We start from the raw sequence: 21,515 nt of genomic DNA on the forward strand, positions 1-21,515 counted from the left end.
CTCACTGATGAGCGAATTGGCCACTTTGCTTTCTCAAATCAGTGAGAGAACATGTACATTGTTACGTAACTGTAGGAAAAAGTATATTGAGATCATATTCACTTAAACTAAACTTAGATTTTGTTATCCAACCGTTGATTGGGTATCTCAGTGGTTATAGTGCTCACCTAAATCAAAAGAACCTGAAGAATCATGGAAGTCAGTAGCTTTTTGATGTTTAGTAACCGGGCCCAGCTGTGCTCGATCATTGGTGTTTCGATTGATGATCATGACTTGTAAGACGGCTGATCTTAGTCAAAACAAAGCTACACAGATCATCTTACTCCATTCTACTACACTCACTTTGCATTCGAATTCGGCTTAAAATACGCATCCAACTGTGCTTTGCTGTCTCTAAGAATTGACAATGTTAATTTGATAAAGATTACTGATAATTTTGATTATTTCATTTATTTTATTTTTCTGTATGTAAGTATATGCGTGAGTGTATTCAAGAATTATACCTGGAAGAATAATTAATATAGGAGTTAAGGTAATGATTACAATTATTTTCCCAAACTTACAGCAAAAATTAACCGGAAATTCAGCCAAAATTCTGTTTCATATTTTATATTAAAGCTAAATGCTGAGGCAATAAACTAGACTTTTTTCTTATTCATTATTCAGATTCCAGACAAATTCGTTAAAAGCTTTTCTCTCGTTTTTGTCCCATAATGTAAATTAAATTAAGTGAGCAAAGGGTTTTCAGTAATGTCATGACTACATATTTACAGTAGAGTTGTAACTACAGAATGTAGGCTACGTAATTAAATTTAACACCTATATTGATCTGTGTGTAAAGTGGAACGTCTTTACACTTGACTAATTTTAAAATATAATTAATACAAATTTTACCATACTACTTCCAGTAAGATATGTAAATACCTACAGTATAAATAATCTGCGTTTATACGGTAAGAAATATTAATAGTTTGAAAGTTATTCACAACACCAATTTGAAAATAAAAGTATCATAACTTAGTTAATTAGCTAACTAAACAATAACCTCATATAAAAGCCTCATATAAGGAGCCCAAAATTGGAAATTTCGGGGGCAGCTGGACAAGGTTGAATTATTGCCTGAGGTTTTGGGAGTTAGGGACCTCTAGGTTCAACATATAACGAGGTGTCACTTGGTCGGGCTTCATTTTTAAAACTTTGAGCTGCACCCAAAATACCCCAAAATTTTATTAATCGTAAATATACCGGTACCATCATTTTAAGTCATATATTTTATTTTTATAAGGGAACGAATGCTTAACCAAGAAATATTTGCAGGTCTAGCAGCTCGTCGTATTACCATCATGTTTTAGACAGGTATAATTATACAGCGATTGTCCTTGGCAGTGTATATACTATACCAAGTGATAAGAAAATGTCGTTAAGAAGACATTATGGCAAACCCACTTAGAATTAGCCTTCGCAAACAGGAAAATTAGCCATTTAACAAGTAAAGTCTTTGTAAAGCAACTGGTTTAGAATTTTGAGAGCCCTTGCTTTGCATCCCGGCCAAGCATTCAAATGCAGTTTGAAGATATGAATAATCGAGTTCTGTGAACTCCTATAAGTAATAAGGCTGATTTATAAATGTTGGAAAATTGTATTTACTTATTTAAAAAAACAAGAGAGATTATATTCTCACTTAGATTATGATAGAGTAGTGTTTTCTACTGGGGGGATTGTGTTTGATTTATTCATTGTCATTTTAAGTTCATACTTTAAATACTAAACTTTTCAGAGAATGTAGAAAAATTAACCTCATATTTTTAACTATTTGTGGTACATTTGATTTAAAATTACATCAAACTAGCTTACTCCGTCGTGACTTCGCTCACGAAAATATACGAGTAAGTTAAACATATGTGACCTCTTAAGTGAATTAAACTAAACTCGATTGCAAATAATCCTTTCTTTGACATTGATATTCTGAACACCTTAAATAATATACCAACTGTTATTTGGTTGCTGAAAAACAGTTCTTAAAACATCAAAAAAATAGAGTACATCTAGATTTGCAAATTCATTTAACGATTACAAAAAAGTGTTAAAATGTTAAATGGAGTTAAACTAAACACCAATTATTTTCAAGCCACACCTAGAGCCTAATTAAAATCTCCATGCCAATTCTTGAGTTCTTAGGGTTAGTAGTTTTTGAGATTAATTAATTATTTTTTTCACATTTAAGACATATCTAAGCCTTAATAATCGCAGTATGTTCATTAAAATGATTTTTTATTCAATAATAGAAGTAGTGATCATGAAGAGATTAAATTAAAATACAAAAAGTCAAACTCACAAAACTAGCGTCAATTAATGCAACGTTTTTGCAGCTGTGGCCAACGACGAAATTTCTTATCCATGTTAATGGCTGATATAATTATTTGATAAATATCACTATATGATTTATAAAAATATTTAATGTAACTGTGATAAGCATTAACGAGTTCTGTGAACTCCTATAAGTAATAAGGCTGATTTATAAATGTTGGAAAATTTTATTTACTTATTAAAAAAAAAGCAAGAGGGATTATATTCTCACATAGATTATGATAGCGTGGTGTTTTCTACTGGGGGATTGTATTTGATTTATTCATCGTTGTTTTAAATTCCTACTAAATACTAAACTTTTCAGAGAATTTAGAAAAATTAATCTCATATTTTTTACTATTTGGGGTACATTTGATTTAAAATTATATCAAACTAGCTTACTCCATCGTGACTTCACTCACAAAAATATAAGTTAAACATATGTGACCTTTTAAGTCTAAAGTGCTAATAATTACTAAACTCGATTGCAAATAATTAATTATTTCTTTGACATTGATATTCTCAAAACATTAAATAATATACCTACTGTTATTTAGTTGGCGAGAAAAAGTTCTTAAAAACATCAACAAATAGAGTACATCTTGATTTTTAAATTCATTTATCGATTACAAAAAAGTGTCATGCAGTTAAACTAAACACCACACACACACACACTAACACAGACACATTTCACACACAAGTCCATAAAACATCTGGAGTTCACAATTTCAAGCCACAAAAAATACAAATATTTTAAATTCAATCAAATAAATACAACCAGCTGTTCCCTTAGTATAAAATTAAAAAATATTCATCTTTTCATATGTAAACAAATAATTTCCCCATAAGGAATACATGGGAACTTTGGAGGCCACTGAGACAGAGCCCAGATGGGTTTTTTTAAAACACTTCTTATTGCACACCTAGAGCCTAATTGGATTCTCCATGCCAATTTCTGAGTTCTTAGGGTTAGTAGTTTTTGAGATACAGTCATAAGTGAGTCAGTGAATGGTATTTGACTTTTATAAGTATAGAAGATAACAATAAATTAACAAATCAACAAGTTTATTTTTAAAATTTAAGACATATTTATTACAACCATTTAAGACATATTATTTACTTTCCGTATATTTAGGCCTTAAATAATAACAGGATGTTCATTAATTTTTTTTATTCAATCATAGAAGTAGTGATAATGCAGAGATTAAATTAAGATACAAAAAGTCAAACTCACAAAACTAGCGTCAATTAATGCAACGTTTTTGCACCTGTGGCCAACGACGAAATTCCTTATCCATGTTAATGGCTGATATAATTATTTAATAAATATCACTATATGATTTATTAAAATATTTAATGTAACTATGTGATAAGCATTAACTAATTTGTTATTACTATAATGAAGTTTCATTGCATTCTCCTTGTTAGTTATCGTATTAATTTATGCAACATATATGGAACATGCAAAAATAAGAAATTTAACAAAACATTATCACAATACTTACGCATTTCTAAGAGAAAACTCGTTCAAATGTCAATATTAATAGACAAACTGAAGATTTCAATATTACCAATCGATAAGGCCACCGACGACTTCATATATTTATATATAATAACAACGTCCACTCTCTTATGACTTATGTAATTTTCTTAATCTATTTTAAATATCTAACTTATTTGATCTCTTTAGATAATGGTTGAGTATAAGTACACGGTGATTTATAAATGATAATGGTTCTGTCTTGGTTGCGGTAGTTCAAATTTAAAGTTCACAAAATCCTAAATATCAAAGAACAAACGACACTACCAAAACTCTACGATCGTTAAATAGAGATAACAATAAAGTCGAGGCAGACTCTAAACTTGCAATTCAATTACTAAACCGTGCCTCGGGTTATGTGTGACAATGTTTGAGTTAAAGTTTATTAGCGGTCGTGTTGTATTTATCTATATAAGGTTATTGCATCTGCTATTCACTTTGAATTAAAATTATACTTTGATTACATTTACCGTTCCGTAAGTTTCTATTCATTCACTAAAAATACTTATTTACCCAGAATTGTAGCTTTATGATAAATGCATAAAACAAACGGTAAATAAGGAAACAGAAATAAAACACAACATGATAGATGTGTTTATATTTATATTTATAAACTCAATAAGACATGTGCTGTGCCTAAACATATAATGAATGATGGATCAGCTGTACAAGGGACAACGTCATGTATGTGTTTCAGATCAGCTTTGGACAAGGTAAATACAGAACTTGTTGTCAGGTCGGGGCCACCAGGTCTGTCAATGCATTGTCAGGTAATTTATTTTCTCGGTTATCTCTGAAACACTAAAATATCAGATTTTACACTCAACAATGGCAAAAATGTACGACAATGGAGTTTTGAGAAGTCAAAAGCATAGCTATTTAGGAAAAACGATAATGACTTTTACATTTTAAATTAAGTTAATAATTGAATTGACAACTCAAAGTAGTTTTTATGAGAATGCAATAGCGTAGAAATTTAACGAAAAATCGTAAGGGGTTTATTAAATATTTTAAAGTAATATGTACAGTATCTATCCAAAAGTCCATGATAATACGTATTATAATTGATAAAAAAAGTTTGAGGGGAAAACCCAGTGATTGCTGATCGATCATGACAGTTTTTGTTAACCCAGTTTCAATTAAAAATAATAATACTGTAACATATTTTGAAAGTGGTGTTCGGTTTTTAAGGTACCTACTATAAGCGTTTATGCTAGGTAACTAGTTGTCCCTGTTTTAGGCTCAGCTATTAACTAACCTATAACATTATATTTTGCTTCAGTATAATTTTAGGACTAATATTTTATACCTTTCTTAAAGATTTGTTGTCAAATTGACCAGCATACTGCAAGACGTAAATAAATCCACCGGAATTTAAGTTTCAAAGCCCTGTAGAAGTTAAGAAAGGATTAAAGTAAATTAGAATATAGAACCATAGAAAGAAACTGAAATTTAGAAACGGGTTAGCAGTTTTTAGCAGTTTATGGCACCTGGATGTATCACCTATGTTTTAACTTGTTTCAGGTTAAAACTTGTGGTGGTAACTATTTTATCATTCGGTATAGTTCAAATACATATTTAGGGAACATGAATGTGTCTGCAAACCCTACAAGATGCTATCTAATTGGCAATACGAGTATCTGTTTAAAGGAAACGTCAATAGCCCTGCCTATTTACCAGGTAATGGTCTTGGAGCACCATTTCACCAAGGAGTCAATTAATCATAAGAGGTTTACGTAATTTGCTAGTTGCGTGGACCTAATTATTCAGGATATCAAATCAAAAATCAAATCAAAAATTCTTTATTGCCGTATAAAACACAGTAACATGCATGGCTTGAGTCACATTATTCAAATACAATAATTAAAATACATTCACATAAGTAACAAACCTCTTTACCACCTATTTTTAACATAATTTTTTACAGAATAAAAACGTTTTTCGATTAGAAATATTTTAATTTTTCGTTTGAATAAGCTGATGTCACTTATTGACTTAAGCTTGTTGGGCAGCGAGTTGAACAACATTATAGCATTGTAAAACACATGGCGTTTAAAAAAGGAAGTTTTGTGTTGTGGGATATTTAAATCGGTTCTTTTCCTGGTATTGTAATCGGAGTGAGGGAATAAAGGTTCAAAAAAACTATGGTTTTGCTTTTAAAACATCAAAGTGTTGTAGATATAGATGCAAGGGAAAGTGAGTATTCTTAATTGAATGAAAGCCGATTTACATGAATCTCTTCGACCAATGCCAGCAATAACCCGCACTGCCTCTTTCTGGAGCGCAAAAATATGTTTTGTTGCACATATTTCAGATCCCCATACCGTGACTGCATATGAGAGATAGGGGAAAACCACTGCATAGTATGCTGAGAGAAGAACAGTTTTTTCTGCAAATGGAGCCAGCCGACGTAAAACAAAAATTCCGGAATTCACCCTTCGTGCAACAATGTCAGTATGACATTTGTACTTCAGATTCTTATCAATGTTAAGCCCTAAACATTTCAAATTTTTCACAGACGATACGGCAACATCGTCAATCCAAACACAGAGATCAGATTTACTCTTTGATGATATGCTGAAGTCAATTAAGGCAGTTTTGTCATTGTTTATGACAAAGGATATACGTGAGACATCCACAATCTTCCTTTAAATATTAACATTCATATATGAAGAATATTTTTAACCTTAAAAGAGTTCATAGATATGTTGGGAAAGGTGCCGTTAATAATTTCAACAAAATCAAATGATCTTGTTGGAATTATTTACGGCAACGTAATTACTTAAGTCACATTGTACGTAACTATTTGTACCTTAAAATTCAAACTGTGTTTGTTGAGACATTAATTTTATTTTTCCGGACGTGTTTTAAGTCAAAGTACGAGTATAAAATTATTTGATGGTTAATAATTGATTCTCAATTTGTATGAAAAAAATATGCTGTAGCATTTGTATCAATAGATTACCATATATATTACATATAATGTTAATGCTATTTGTTAGGCACTCATTCATTAAGGGAGCGAGAGGGAATACAAAACTTATTTTTTAAATAAGTGATTTTGGTGATCTTTTTTACAAGATGGATTTTGATTATTTCTTAAAAGGTATTAAATAATTCATGATGTTTTGTAATTGTGTTTATGTTAGATAGTCTCAATGGAAATAACCAACCATTAATGTTCAACGGAGCTCCAACTCGAAACACTAAACGCATTTTCCTTGTTTTATAATGAATTTAAATAGAATTAGGTTAAAAAGTGATCATGTTTCATTCTTAAAGAATTTTGACTTAAATACGTGATTAAACAAAAAAGCTTTAGAATGTAATATTTATTTATCTGTATTTTGGCGACTAATCTTACACTGCATTCAGACGTTAATTTCCAGTTGTAATGGCTTAAGATTTATTTCTAAAAGTATATTTTATTATTTAGAAATAAACTAAAGAAAACAATTAACCTGGCCAGTTACATCGTCACAATAGACAATAACATCGTATAATTTTAAAGATTTTTGGATAGTTTATACAGTGATACCAATATGAAATGTATAAAGAAACTTTTATACAATGTAAATTGCTTACATTTTATAAATCTTTTGAACCAGAAGACTTTTATTTGAAAATGGACTGCGAGCTGATATACAAAGAGTTCGTTTGTGAAGCTTATGTAAATGATGATAAAGAGAGGTCCTTAAAAATGTGATTCTCTTTTTTTCTTTCCATCATGTGTATCTTTCAAAGCATAGATTTCATAAATATCAAAATTGTAATATTATGTTCGAACCAGTATGACCTTATGGGTACTTTCCTGTTAAAGGGAACATTCATTATTATCGATGATTTTTTTCGATATATCGATTTACATTACAAATTGACAACTGATGTTGTTTAGGCTAAAAGTCTATTATATGGATTAAGAAATGAAACTGTTGTAAGTTAAGCTAACCTAAGATAACCAACCAAACTTGCTGTACTATTTAAAAATTCCGTTTGATAACAGTAAAGGCAAGTAAAACACGGAATTTTTAAATGTTACATTAAGTTTGGTTAGTTATGTTAGGTTATTTTTTAGAACAGTTTCATTGTATTATTGTTTGTTGATACTGGACAAAATTTATCGTAGTTGTCAGCTGATATGTTTCAATTTGTTAATATCGATATATCGAAAAAATCATCGACAATAATGAATGTTCCCTTTAACAGGAAAGTACCATATATAGAGAGTTTTTGATTTAATTTGATTATTTATTATTTCTTATAGCACCTATAAGAAATTATTGTGTAAAAGCATATATACATTCATTTTATAATCATTAGTTATTTTTTCAATGTAAATTAATTGAAACCTAGATTGGAAATAATCCAAATGAATCTTCTTTGTTTGAACATTCCGAATGTTACTATATCGGTAAGTTATACAATTAAAACGAACAAAGTGGTATATGAAATTAAATAAATACTCAGTATTCCTAAAACAAAATACATTAGACTGTAATGTTTCTAACGAATAGTCCACAAACATTCTTTTATTATAATCTAAAAAAATATATGCTAAATAAGGTAGTAATTTTTTTCGAGGATATGTATTTTATTACGATTTATCATTAGCTTGGACGTTCAGGAAATCTTTAATATCCCTAGTACCTGATGAGACGATAGTCACAAGTCAAACAACAACAACATAACACGAGACAAACACTATCAGGTTCAACAGTCTCTGTTTGTGTTGTCTCAGTGGACAATATAGTATTTGGGTATAGATGAGACTGACAGCCAAAAACCTCTTCAGATAGTTGTGTATGCTTTTTTTTAAATTATGAATATACTTGGGCTATAGTCTATCTATAGGAAATTGTTATGAAAAACTTATGTTTACTGTTTTGTAATATTTGTTTTTTGTTTGTTTGTCACAGTTGGATTGTTGCCTCTTTTTTATCCCTTCGTAAGAAACTTTTTTATTTTAACAATTAAAAAGAACTCTAGTTGAAGAAATAAAAAAACTCACCGCGTCAAAAACCAAAAGTAAAAAGAGTAGAATATAATTTTTAATAAAATGTTCAACATATGAAAAGAGCACAAGAATTTTTTATCTTGTGTTTATAATTAAAAACCTTCTTCTCTTTTAATCTGAAAATCACTGATCAATTGAATCTTAAATTTGTTTAATATGCTAATAAATCTTAAAACAAAAGAATATGCATTTATTTATTACTGCTCATAAGAAGAAAACGCTTGGTAAATAGTAGTTGTAACGATCACATTAAAATATAAAGGTTTGCAATACGATCTTGAGTAAAGCCAGTAGCTTTTTGATAGCTTGAATCTGAGTTCAGTTGTCATTAATTGTTGGGCTTTTTAAGTCACTCTAGCTAAATAAAAAATAGAGGTAGCTAACAATTAGGCTACACATATAGTCCCACTCTAAAGTCTTCATCAAATCACAATCATCATAAAACACTTCTCTTGGTCCCGTTGGTGTTTAATGTAACAATAATAGTGATGAAACTAGTAATAAAAGTAAAGATAATCACGGTTAAAGACTCATACGATACATTATAAGTCAATTCTCTCCTTTTATATTTGACTTATCTGCAGTAGTTTCAATAATGCGTGGCCAAATTATTTCAAATGAAACTCCTATTACTCCTAAGATATAAAAACAGTCTAGCTAGGCTAGAGTTTAATTACCAACCCGAACGTTGGTTTATGTGTGCCGAATGTTTGAGTTGAGGTTTATTACGTTTGTATTGTCTTTGGTCTTCTAAAGGAAATTTAGAATTCTGTCTCTAGTTCATTTATGAACCGAATTCTACTTTCATTTATTTACTCGGAATTTATCCAGATTCAAACTGGATTTTAAATTATTGTAATTTTTCAAGTGTAACTACTTAAACTTATCATTATGTTTTGGATTATACAAAGGCCATAAAGATTAAAGGACTAAAAATAATTCTGACATTAGTAAATTATACAGGCCTTAGCTACAAAATAAATATAAATCCACTTTGACATGATCTGTACCTAAGCAAATACAATCACATTTGATGGACTAGCTGTAGAAGGGACAACGTCATGTGTGTGTTTCAGCTCAGCATTGGACAAGGCAAATACAGAACGTGTTGTCAGGTTGGCAACATCAGGTCTCTCATTAAGTTAGGATTATTTGAATAAATATTCATCGCGTTTCCTATTCAAACAACTAGATTATCATTATTTACTCTACATATAGATATGAGTTCATATTAAATATTTGTCGTTATTAAACGTCAATATCCATTAAAAATAAGACATATAGCTGATATGATAATACAATTGTGCAATTAAATCGTAAAATCGGTCGGCTGGTAATCAAGAGTTATTTGAACACCAGTATATACATTTTGAGGAAACTTGTCATTTTATTGGATGAGAAAATCAGCCTTTTTATAATGGTTGTTTAGGAGTATAGGAGTAAAAAAATAGGGATTTAGGTAAGTAATAAGATTTTTTCATAATGCTTTGCATATCCTTATATATAACTAGCTGTAACCCGCGGGCTTTGCCCCGTTTCACTTCTTAATTTTCAAGATGATCTCGTTCGCATGGCTCAATCATGTCCTGGTTGAAGTTCGTTCGCTACGCTCACTCACCTTTAGGTTGGAGCTCGTTCGCTACGCTCACTCATCTTTAGGTTGGAGCTCGTTCGCTGCGCTCACTTGCCTTCAGGTTAGCTCGTTCGCTACGCTCACTCGCCTTGAGGTTGAAGTTCGTTCGCTACGCTCACTCACCTTTTGGTTACAAATTAGCTGTTGTCATAAATGTAAAATAAATAATGGTGCTGCACCCTGTTGGTAATCCTTGTAACTTTAATGCTATTGAACATCATAGAACAGAACCAACTTGTTTAATTGAAACAGCTGTTAAGATTCATTAATTCCATTTAAATATAAGTACTCATAAGATTAACATGGGAAATTCCAGAGCCACTGGGGCGGAGCCCGAGAGTCCGATCAGAATAAAAACCACTTAGTTTTCCTATTTAATGCCTAAAGAATCAGTGTACCAAATTTCAGCCTCCTAGGTAAATGGGAAGTGGGAGAATTAGTGATGAGTGGGTGAGTGAGTGAGTGAGTCAGTCAGTGAGGGCTTTGCCTTTTATATAGAAAGAAGAAGATACGTGAAGGCGATTTCTACAAAACACTACTCCTCCGTTAATAATGGACGGATTTTTACAAACGACGTGTCAAAATAAAGTATTTTTTGTGTAGACGCCCCCTTTCACCAATTCACGTAGTAAAAATCCTCGGGCTTTGCCCCACAGACCATCAAAGTTGGAGTTTCTCCCATAAGATTAACATGGGGAAATCTGAATATTTAATTAGAAACTTTGTCCCCACTAATTTGAGAGAACGGCTGGGTGTAAAAACTTAGTAGAGGTGTCCAAAGAAAGGTCTTGGTCTGTAGATGAGTTATCAAAAGAAAAACTAATCAAAATCCTTTAGGACTCTGCCCCAGAAGCCTTTAAAGATCCCTCCACAGAGTTGTTTACATTTTGGCCATGTGAATAATACTTTTTAATAAAACAGCTGTTGATTTTAAAATTGTATTTCAAACAACACACATTTATTGGGAGTTAGTGAATTCCACCAAATAGGTATTTGCAATGTTATTTTATGATTTGACTTTCTTCTTTATCATGGCATGTTTTGCAATATAACTTTCCTTTACGAAATCTGTGGAAAATCCTTTTATCACAGCAATTCTTAAATTATTTATTATTGAACTATTTTATATCTATTGTACAGGTTGGTGTCTGCCTTTTTTTACCACTTTTGCCTACATTTTATCATATTATTCTACACACATCAAATATTTATGTAGAAATATCTGCTCTTATCATGCCTAATAAAATCCAAACATAGAAACTGTCTAAAATGGTACCCATCTTGACAAATTATTTGCACCTGCCTATATTACAGACTTTGGTGGTGCACTGGTTTGGTTTGGTAACATTATTGAAAATAACACGACATTTTGGCTGTAAAAGATGGTACAAAGAGAAAATACTTTTTAAGCAGCTACTGTCACGACAGAAAGGTCATATTCCTTTTAAACTAGATCACATCATCCTTTATAAGATACGTTGATTAACAATATGTAAACGTCAATATATTCAAATTTCAGCCAATTTACAGTATTTTTGTTTTTTGGAAATGTCCCTTTTGCATTATATGTTGCCTATGAAGCCGCACGACCATATAAACGAGGAGGCCCCTAACAGTACAAGAATAAAAGCCAACTTCACTTCAAGTATTCCACTACACCTAACATTCCGTAGAGAGATTATATTGACAAATTTATATTATTGATAAGGCTGAGACAACTAACTGACATCCCCCATGTCAAGAAATTCCAGCTTTAACAGTAACCCCACAATCAATAATTTCTCAAAACTAAGCTAAGGGTTCATTCATTGGCACAGAAGTACGATATGAACTGACGCGACGTGACGAAGGAAAAATCAAACTTACACTGTAACGGATATACTCCTTTGAAGTTAGAATATGTCTTCCCAAAAAAATATTTTCTTTTGAAATAAATCATTTTACACTAATGAAATCACGAAAGTGTTTAACTACAAAAGATCCATCAATACCATTTTAATACTATTTAAACGTACTTCCAAAGGAAGATATACCAAATAACATAGGCTACTAATAATAACTCCGATGACGTACGGTATGGGTAATATTTTATTCATTGAATGATCAACCAAATTTGGCAACTAACGCAATTAATATCATTATTCTTTTTACACTTATTACTCTTTAAACAATGTTAAATGCTCAAAATATGTATATTTCACCCAATTTATCGCAGTTAGATGAATTAACGTAAGCCTTGAAAGTAACCGTCGATTTCGACGGGTTTCACCTATTAGATTAAAACTGTTTTTTCCTACTTTTCATAATAAATTTAGGAAGTAATACACTTGATTTTTGAGTTGTTCTTTTGTCCCATTTTCAAATGCTATTTCTCGTAGTTCAGAATTAGAATGAACTCGTGTCGTACTTTCAGCTTCGTACACTAATCAGCTCTTACGAAAAGTTGCACCTAAAACAGTTTCACCGATATTTTAAGGCCAGTGAAAAATTACGTAATAATTTCTAGCATTTAATTAGATTTGCTATTTGATTACTAAGTAATAATACTGGTGTTAAACTCATTAAGGTAAAATAAAACCCACAAGCTATTAGGTAGAACAACATAAGCTGTCAAAGTTTCAGCCCTCAAGTCTACCACAAGTACCATAAACCCTGTAACGCATCTGCTGTTAACATAGTTACTTTAATGACTACATAAACTGGGAAATCTCCAGAACCGCTATGGAAGGGAGACAGTTTATAGATATTTGATTACATTGTAGCTCTTTGTGTAAACCCAGTTTATCTCTTTGATTTTTTAGAGAAAACTATTTTAGAATTACAAATAGTTTGTTGGTCAGCATTTAAAATAAGCCTACAGTTGCTACATGTATTTGTAAAATGAAAAACCACTTCAAAATCCTTGGGTTTATGAGACCTAAAGTAGTTGTGAACGTTGTGAAACTAAGAACACCGTTTCTAGAGTTGGCAATTCCCTAGAGAAGTAGTATGTCCCAGAAGAGTATAACATATTTTACTTTAAGAAATATTGCCAAACTCTTCTCATAAATTTAGTCAAATGGAAATTTTTATTTAATCCTATTATCGATGTAGTAGTAGTATCGATAGTATAGATTGGTTTGTTATTAAAGTTCAAGGTTGACAATCATGTAACTCCCCGAAAACTCGTATGATTATTTTTGAATCCCAATTTAGATATCCTTTCAATTACTGAAGTGTTATCAAAACGCTAAAATAAACTTGTACATACTATAAAGAATATTTAAAGACTTGTAAAGACGGACCGAGATTTTTTTGAGAACCTAAATAAGAATCGCCCTTTAACAAATAGACGCTAAAGTGACTGATGGAATTAGTTAATACAAATAATAAGGCTAAAATAATGTTTTGAACGGTGATTCAAATTGTCTATACACATAACTTCTAACAAACAAATTTTAGAATATTATCTCTATTGGTGAAATGTATTAGGCATTCAATATAGAAGTCAAATTTTTCTAATGTGCTCATAATGACGGTTTGTCCCAAAAATGTGTGATAGTGTCAATGAATGTTTAACTAGTTGGAACGAAACTTTGGTAGTCCGAAACTTTAACTCTGAAAATGTCGTTAGGGAGGAATAGTGCAACATCTGTTTTCTTCTTAAGCTAAAATTAATAACTCCGGTTTAATGATGGTGAAATAAATAACACTGTATTGCTGTTAAAAAATTAGTCAATATATTGTTTACAAATTATTGTTGTAATATAATTCTGAAGATAAAATATTTCAGTCGTGCACTTATAATAATATAATTTATTAAAATACCTTTTAGCCCATAAAGAATAGAAATATATGTTAATTTTAGCAATATTAAACACTTACAAATACATGTGTTCACTTTTTAAATATCACATTCCTTCAATCAAGCCATCTTACATAATATGTCTTCTGCAGTTTAGTGCAAAGTTAAGTATACATTACAGTCTCTGCGTTGTGTACAGCTGACGGTAAAGTGGCTCTCACGGGATTTGTGGTACATCTGGTGGAGTTTATGGTCTCAACTTGGACAGTTTAGGTGAAAGCTCTACGTAAAAGTAAAAACAATCTTATATATTAAAAAAATTTGGGTTTTCTTTTCCGAGTTCGTTTGGCTCTTCTACCCGACCGATTTTCATGATTGAGGTCTCAAATTGAAGGTATGCACGCACAGATTTGCCATCAAGCATCGGCATATAATTATCTATAGTATTAATCGGTTTATACGTAAACGAAATTTGCTCCCCATGTATTTCTTATGGGAGTTAAATTTGGGTTTTCTTTGCCGAGTTCGTTTGGCTCTTCTACCCGACCGATTTTCATGATTGAGGTCTCAAATTGAAGGTATGCACGCACAGATTTGCCATCAAGCTTTGGCATATATTTATCTATAATCCCACTCGGGTTATACGTAAACGAAATTTGCTCCCCATGTATTTCTTATGGGAGTTAAATTTGGCTTTTCTTTGCCGAGTTCGTTGAGCTCTTCTACCCGACCGATTTTCATGATTGAGGTCTTAAATTGAAGGTATGCACGCAGAGATTTGCCATCAAGCATCGGTATATATTTACCTATAATCCCACTCGGTGTATACGCAAATGAAATTTGCTCCCCATGTATTTCTTATGGGAGTTAAATTTGGCTTTTCTTTGCCGAGTTCGTTTGCCTCTTCTGCCAGACCGATTTTCATGATTGAGGTCTCAAATTGAAGGTATGCACGCAGAGATTTGCCATCAAGCATCGGTATATATTTACCTATAATCGAACTCGGTGTATACGCAAATGAAATTTGCTCTCCATGTATTTCTTATGGAAGTTAAATTTGGTTTTTCTTTGCCGAGTTCGTTTGGCTCTTCTACCCGACCGATTTTCATGATTGAGGTCTCAAATTGAAGGTATGCACGCACAGATTTGCCATCAAGCATCGGCATATAATTATCTATAGTATTAATCGTTTTATACGTAAACAAAATTTGCTCCCCATGTATTTCTTATGGGAGTTAAATTTGGTTTTTTCTTTTCTTCTTCGTCTCGAATTGAAGGTATGCACGCACAGATTTGCCACCAATCATCTACAAATATTTACCTACAGTATTACACGACCAGAACACATAATTTGATTTATTTTATAATTCTAACTTCAATTTAAGATGTACCTTTACCAGTTATAAATTTATAATCCTATATATTTTAGTCTAAGAACCTTTAGTTAAATACTGGCTTTCATTTAAGGTATTAGTTATTCAAATCGGACGAGTTTCAAGCAAACGCAAGGTGATTAACCAATATAAAAATTATTTTTCATAAGGTTTTAATATGGGTAAAAATCAATAGCTGCAGCATTGTTCATGTTTTTCTATATGTTTTAGACACAAACTAATCAGTAAATTATAGGATTTAATTTGAGATATTGATCGTTTGAATCAGTTAAGCTCAAGATACTGTATTACTCAATCAAAAATTATAAATTTGATTATTTCTCGGATATAATAATTATTTTAACGCTGCGGAGCAGCATGGGTCCTCTAGTTAACTCTTGAGTTTTAAACATTTATATATCATTTAATTACTTTATCATATCATTGAAAGTAAGTTATATTTTCTTCATAAGTACATTTTAAAGAAAAAAAATAACTAGTTCAGCTTTTTGATAATCCCAGTGGTTAGGATCCCACCTTGGATCCACCTATCCTGGAAACAAAATAACTCTACATCTCTCAGGGGAGCATAAATAACTGTAATGCGGTTAGTTGTAAAAGACCATTTGACCCTAAATTTGTCTCAAATAAACACGCTCTATGAAAGTATAGCTCTTTTAACAATTTATTGAATATTCATTACCTTGTTTGTTTCAGATGAAGATGCAGTAGCCGCCATGGGGACGTCTCTAGGTGAAGGGAGTCACAGGTTGAGGCATCACGGGAAACATCACTTGTGGAGGTCAACAGCGCTGTCACAAGTGATCAATGCCACGTCTCCGTCCTCGACGACCACCGTGGACCGTGCGTCCGTGTGTTACGACACCAACGAGGTAAACCATCCTTACACTTCGTACCAGTGAAGAGATTCATATAGGTATATATAATTGCCACGTCTCCGTCCTCGACGACCACCGTGGACCGAGCGTCCGTGTGTTACGACACCAACGAGGTAAACCGTCCTTACACTTCGTACCAGTGAAGAGATTCATATAGGTATATATAATTGCCACGTCTCCGTCCTCGACGACCACCTTGGACCGTGCGTCCGTGTGTTACGACACCAACGAGGTAAACCATCCTTACACTTCGTACCAGAGAAGAGATTCATATAGGTATATATAATTGCCACGTCTCCGTCCTCGACGACCACCGTGGACTGTGCGTCCGTGTGTTACGACACCAACGAGGTAAACTATCCTTACACTTCGTACCAGAGAAGAGGTTCATATATGAATGAACGCAGCTGTCTTTCTGTGGATATAATAAACTGTATTCGTTATCTAACAGTATACATATTATAGCCACAGTTTGATCAATTGTGAGATATTTTACATTATAGGTGCACGCATGTCTTACGATCAGTTTTGTTTGACAGGTTCACTACAAGGTGTCATACTACTCTGTATAAGTTGTCCACTGACACCTATTAGTAAATGTGTCAACTGATGTTATACATTATTACTGAACAAATTGATTTCATTTAGCCTGTACATTACTTGGTTCTCAGGTTCTGATGATCATCGGGATGACGTGTGTCCTCAACCTCGCCTTCATAGTGGTAGTGATGAGCTGCGTTCACTTCTGCAGCAGTCCCGCAGTGCCCAAGATACCCAGGTAGATATCTAAAGTCTAGAAGCTACACACATGTAAGGAGAAATCGATGTATGCTAATCAAACATTCTCCCTAAGGTATTCGATTTCGGTGGGTGATAATATATAAATAAGTCATACCTTAAAGCAAGATTTACGGGTACAGTTATAAAAAAAACTCCCATACATCTTCTTAAAAGGCCTGATTGCCTTTGATGATGCTGACTGATTCCACGAGTAAACTAGTCTGTACCAAATGCACCAGATAAGATAAATGAAACCTTAACAATTAATAGAATGATGTAGAATTTACCACAGTAAAAACAATTTAAAAACTTATTACATTACAAGCTTAGATTATCCATCTATATTATTGAATACTTTTTTGGGATTTGTCAATAATTTCAAAGATATTGACTGTAACCCAATCGAACCTAAACACAATACGTTTGCCGAACTTTCCGACACTTAAAGACGTCCACGTACGAGTACATAGAATCTTGCTTCCAGTAGCCAATTTTGAATTTCAAATGGCTTAGAAAACAGCCGAATAAGCGTTTAATTATGTCACTAGCACTAATAAATCAACGTGGTGCTGAGAAAGAACATATTTATATTCAATAAGTTTCCATGTTAAACATAATAATATGTTGAATCATAAGCATCATATCTACCATTTATTTTGAGAAACCATGCGTTGCTTATACGTTACAATTATCTATAGAGAAAACTATATGAAGTAAACAGATTTTTGTGAGAATGTTACTTTAGTAAATGAAGAAACAAAATTTGAAAAAGAAGAAGTGAAGCATATTCAATGTACCAATGTAATTATCTTTAGTCCCGCTAATATCACAGAATGTATACTATTCAGTTGATGATAAACTGTAAAGTGTTACTTGTTTTTATTATTTCAGACTGGAATCCTTGATTCTTGTAGAGAGTTCTACATCAGAAAGTGACTTGGAGGAGATAGACTTGCGAAATAGTCACACCAACTTGTTAAGCTCGACTCCAGACAGTAGACGTGGTAACCTAGACTACTACACCAGAGGGTTGCCTAAAACGCATCAGGTAAATAAGAAATATCCTAATAGGTGACGCCATATTTTTGGAAGATGAGGTATCAAATTATTTAGTTCCCTGTTAATTGCTAGACTTGATGGCAGTTTCTGATTAGTTTTAACGAGATATGTCCCCTGATGTAACTTTTGAATTAGTTATAGCTTCTAGTAATCATTAGTGTGTTGTGAATATTTTTTTTTTAAATTCTGGATCTTAATATAAAAAATTTATCTAGAAAGCAAAAACAATTTGTTATAAAATACCAAGTTTTAAGAACAACCACATATTTCTTAGTATCCTTAGTAAAATTAACATTGAGCTTCTTCAGTTTATTCCCCAGATAGCTAGATTCCATATAATTTTAACACTATTCCTTCTACAATATTTCGCACTAATTTCTCATTCGAAGAACAAATTGTTTTTCAGTCATTCTCATTCGGAGAAAAGTTATTTTTAATCCTCTATCTTGTGAGTATTGTTCAGACCTGATTCAGAGAGTTATCTATACAGCCATCTGTAAGATAAATAGGTATATACAAATACTATTTCTTTCACGTCTGCAGATGGAGTTGTCCAGTTCTACGTCATCGTCGATGGTATCTCTACAGACACTTGTGCCTCCTACCTTCTGTTCTACATCACTGACCAGCTTCGGTACAAGGTTTGTGCGATTTATAACGTTTTGACCATTAATAACGTTTTGTAAAGTTATATTACTGAGTAATCACTTTAAATACGACTGTTCAAAACGTAGAATCATTTACTGCAAAATATAATTGCCTCATGGTAATAAAACATGTTTTGAATTCATAATAGTTTTTTTTTTTTTTTTTTTTAGGGAGAGGAGGGAAAATGCTTTTACGCACACAGGTAGCCAGCCTGTAGTGTGAGACTCCTGAAATTATCAGACTACTCACTAAAAAACCCCCTCTACTCTGTTGGACACAGACCTGGATATGTTTGTCACATTACTTCAAGTCAGGCCAACATGTGACCTAAGCCCTCAGGGCTCGCACCGTTTCTGGCATTTTGATTCTTTATGACCTACACCGCATCCCGGTCAAGGTCGATCTTCTTGGCGCGGAGGATACCCTGGATATAATGTGACACACAGGTCCAATTGTCCTCACCCTCCGTCATAATCGGTATGACCGTGTCCACCGACAGCAGTCCTATTAACTGTTGAGCCTCCAGGCGGGGCCTTTCCCAGCGCTGGCAGTGGAAAAATGTATGTTCCACGTCATCGAGAATGCCTGGGCAGTATATGCAGTCGGGAGACACGGCTTTGCCCATCCTGAACAGGTACGACCGGAAAAAGCCGTGTCCCGTCAGAAATTGGGTGAGGTAAAAGTCCACCTCTCCGTACCGCCGATCAACCCAAGGTTGGACTTGCTGTATCAGTCGCCTGGTCCAGAGTCCCCGTGTCTCCTGTTCCTAGCCCTCCTGCCACAGCTGGTAGGTGCAGGTGCGTTCCTCTGTTCGTGCCTCGTCCTCCCCGCGGCGCCGGTAAATTGCCTTTCTCTCCGCCGCCAAAAGTTTGACGGGGATGACTCCAGCAATCACCAGGACGGCGGGCTCGGACACTGTTCGGTAGGCAGATGCTACCCTCAGTGCTGCCTGACGCTGCACTCGGGCGAGCCGCATCCTGTATGCCTCCTTATTTAGTGCGTCTGCCCACACCTACAAGAGTACGGACTGGACCGAAGACATTAACAGCCTTCTACGACTGGACCGAGGCCCTCCGACATTGGCCATCAACCGGCTATGAGAAGAAACCACCCTAGCGGCCTTGTCCGCTGTTCGGAAGATCTGATCCCGCCAGCTAAGCTTGCTGTCTACCATGACCCCAAGATACTTGGCAGAACGAACAGTTTGAACCTCGACGGCTCCCACCCTCAACGGCACGATGGTGTCAATCCGTTTTTTTGTCAAAATCACGATCTCGGTTTTGCTCAGAGCAAGTGAGAGACCGTGGTCTGCCATCCATGCGTTTATGGTACGCATAACTCGGTTTAGCTTTAGCTGAGCCAGCTCAACGCTACGTGCAGCTATCAAAGCTGCAACGTCGTCTGCGTACCCAACCAAGACCGTTTCCTCAGGCATTTCAGACCTCAGAAGGCTGTCATAAGCGACGTTCCAGAGGTCTGGGCCGAGTATGGAACCTTGGGCAGCACCAGAAGTGACACTCATCGTCCGCGGGCCCTCCGCAGTGTCATACGTGAGGAGGCGGAACCGGAGATAATCCTCTATGATGCGCATGAGGTATGCCGGCACGTGGAAGGTGTTCTCCAGAGCGTCCAGCATATCGCACCACCTCGCCGAATTAAATGCATTTCGCACATCGAGCGTTACGAGCAGCACAACCCTGCGAGAGTAGTGGTTAAAATCCTCAGCTCTCATCACTGCTTGCTTCACCTCCTCAATCACATCAATCGTTGATCGCCCCGTCCTGAATCCATACTGACGAGGGGAGAGGTCCCCCGCAGCGACAACGGCTGAATTCAGCCGGGAACGGATCAATTTCTCGAGGACTTTGCCAGCCGTATCCAACATACACAGAGGTCTGTAAGAGGATGGCAGATCTGGGTCTCCCTTGCCCTTCCCAACAAGCACAAGCCTAGCTGTCTTCCAGCACAAGGGGAAAACCCCTTCGACCAGGCAGGCGTTGTACATGCTCAAAAGGATCAAGGGGTTGGTAGTCAAAACCTTCTTGAGGACTTCACCGGGTACCCCATCAGGACCAGGAGCCTTGTTGTTCTTCAGGGATATGACGGCCGCCACCAGCTCTTCAGGGCTGAAAAGTGGGACGTCGTCCACCCTTCCGAAATCCCGCAGTGGTCGCAACGCGTGAGCCGGGAAAAGGGGCTCGACTATCCTCTCCATAATGACCCTGTCCATAACGGAAGGTGGAGAGCGGGTTCCAAGTTTCTTGGTTACAAGTTTGTAGCCCAGGCCCCACGGGTTGGAATCAACATCGTCCCTTAATTTATCCCAGCAACTGCGTTTACTCCGATTGATGGCTCGACGAAGATACCTCCTAGCCGCCCTATAAGCATCCGACTTACGCCGTCTGTTTAGGGGTTCTCTAGCCCTGGTAGCAAGTCTTC

At 34.4% G+C, this 21,515-nt stretch overlaps 1 protein-coding gene across 1 annotated transcript in view; it reads left to right on the forward strand.

Moving 5' to 3' along the window:
- The window catches only part of LOC129001036 (uncharacterized), a 36,139-nt gene that overhangs the window by 11,374 nt on the left and 3,250 nt on the right, over positions 1-21,515 (forward strand). Inside the window, exons 2-5 of the mRNA XM_054428179.1 lie at positions 16,408-16,583; positions 17,261-17,367; positions 18,261-18,417; positions 18,972-19,069. Of these exons, the coding sequence (XP_054284154.1) occupies positions 16,428-16,583; positions 17,261-17,367; positions 18,261-18,417; positions 18,972-19,069 (518 nt within the window). The 5' untranslated portion in view covers positions 16,408-16,427. The remainder of the gene's footprint in view (positions 1-16,407; positions 16,584-17,260; positions 17,368-18,260; positions 18,418-18,971; positions 19,070-21,515) is intronic.

This window comes from Macrosteles quadrilineatus, unplaced genomic scaffold (assembly GCF_028750875.1).
Source record: "Macrosteles quadrilineatus isolate MER2022 unplaced genomic scaffold, UCM_ALF_1.0 Scaffold_8__2_contigs__length_117827958, whole genome shotgun sequence".
In the NCBI taxonomy this organism is placed as follows: Eukaryota; Metazoa; Arthropoda; class Insecta; order Hemiptera; family Cicadellidae; genus Macrosteles; species Macrosteles quadrilineatus.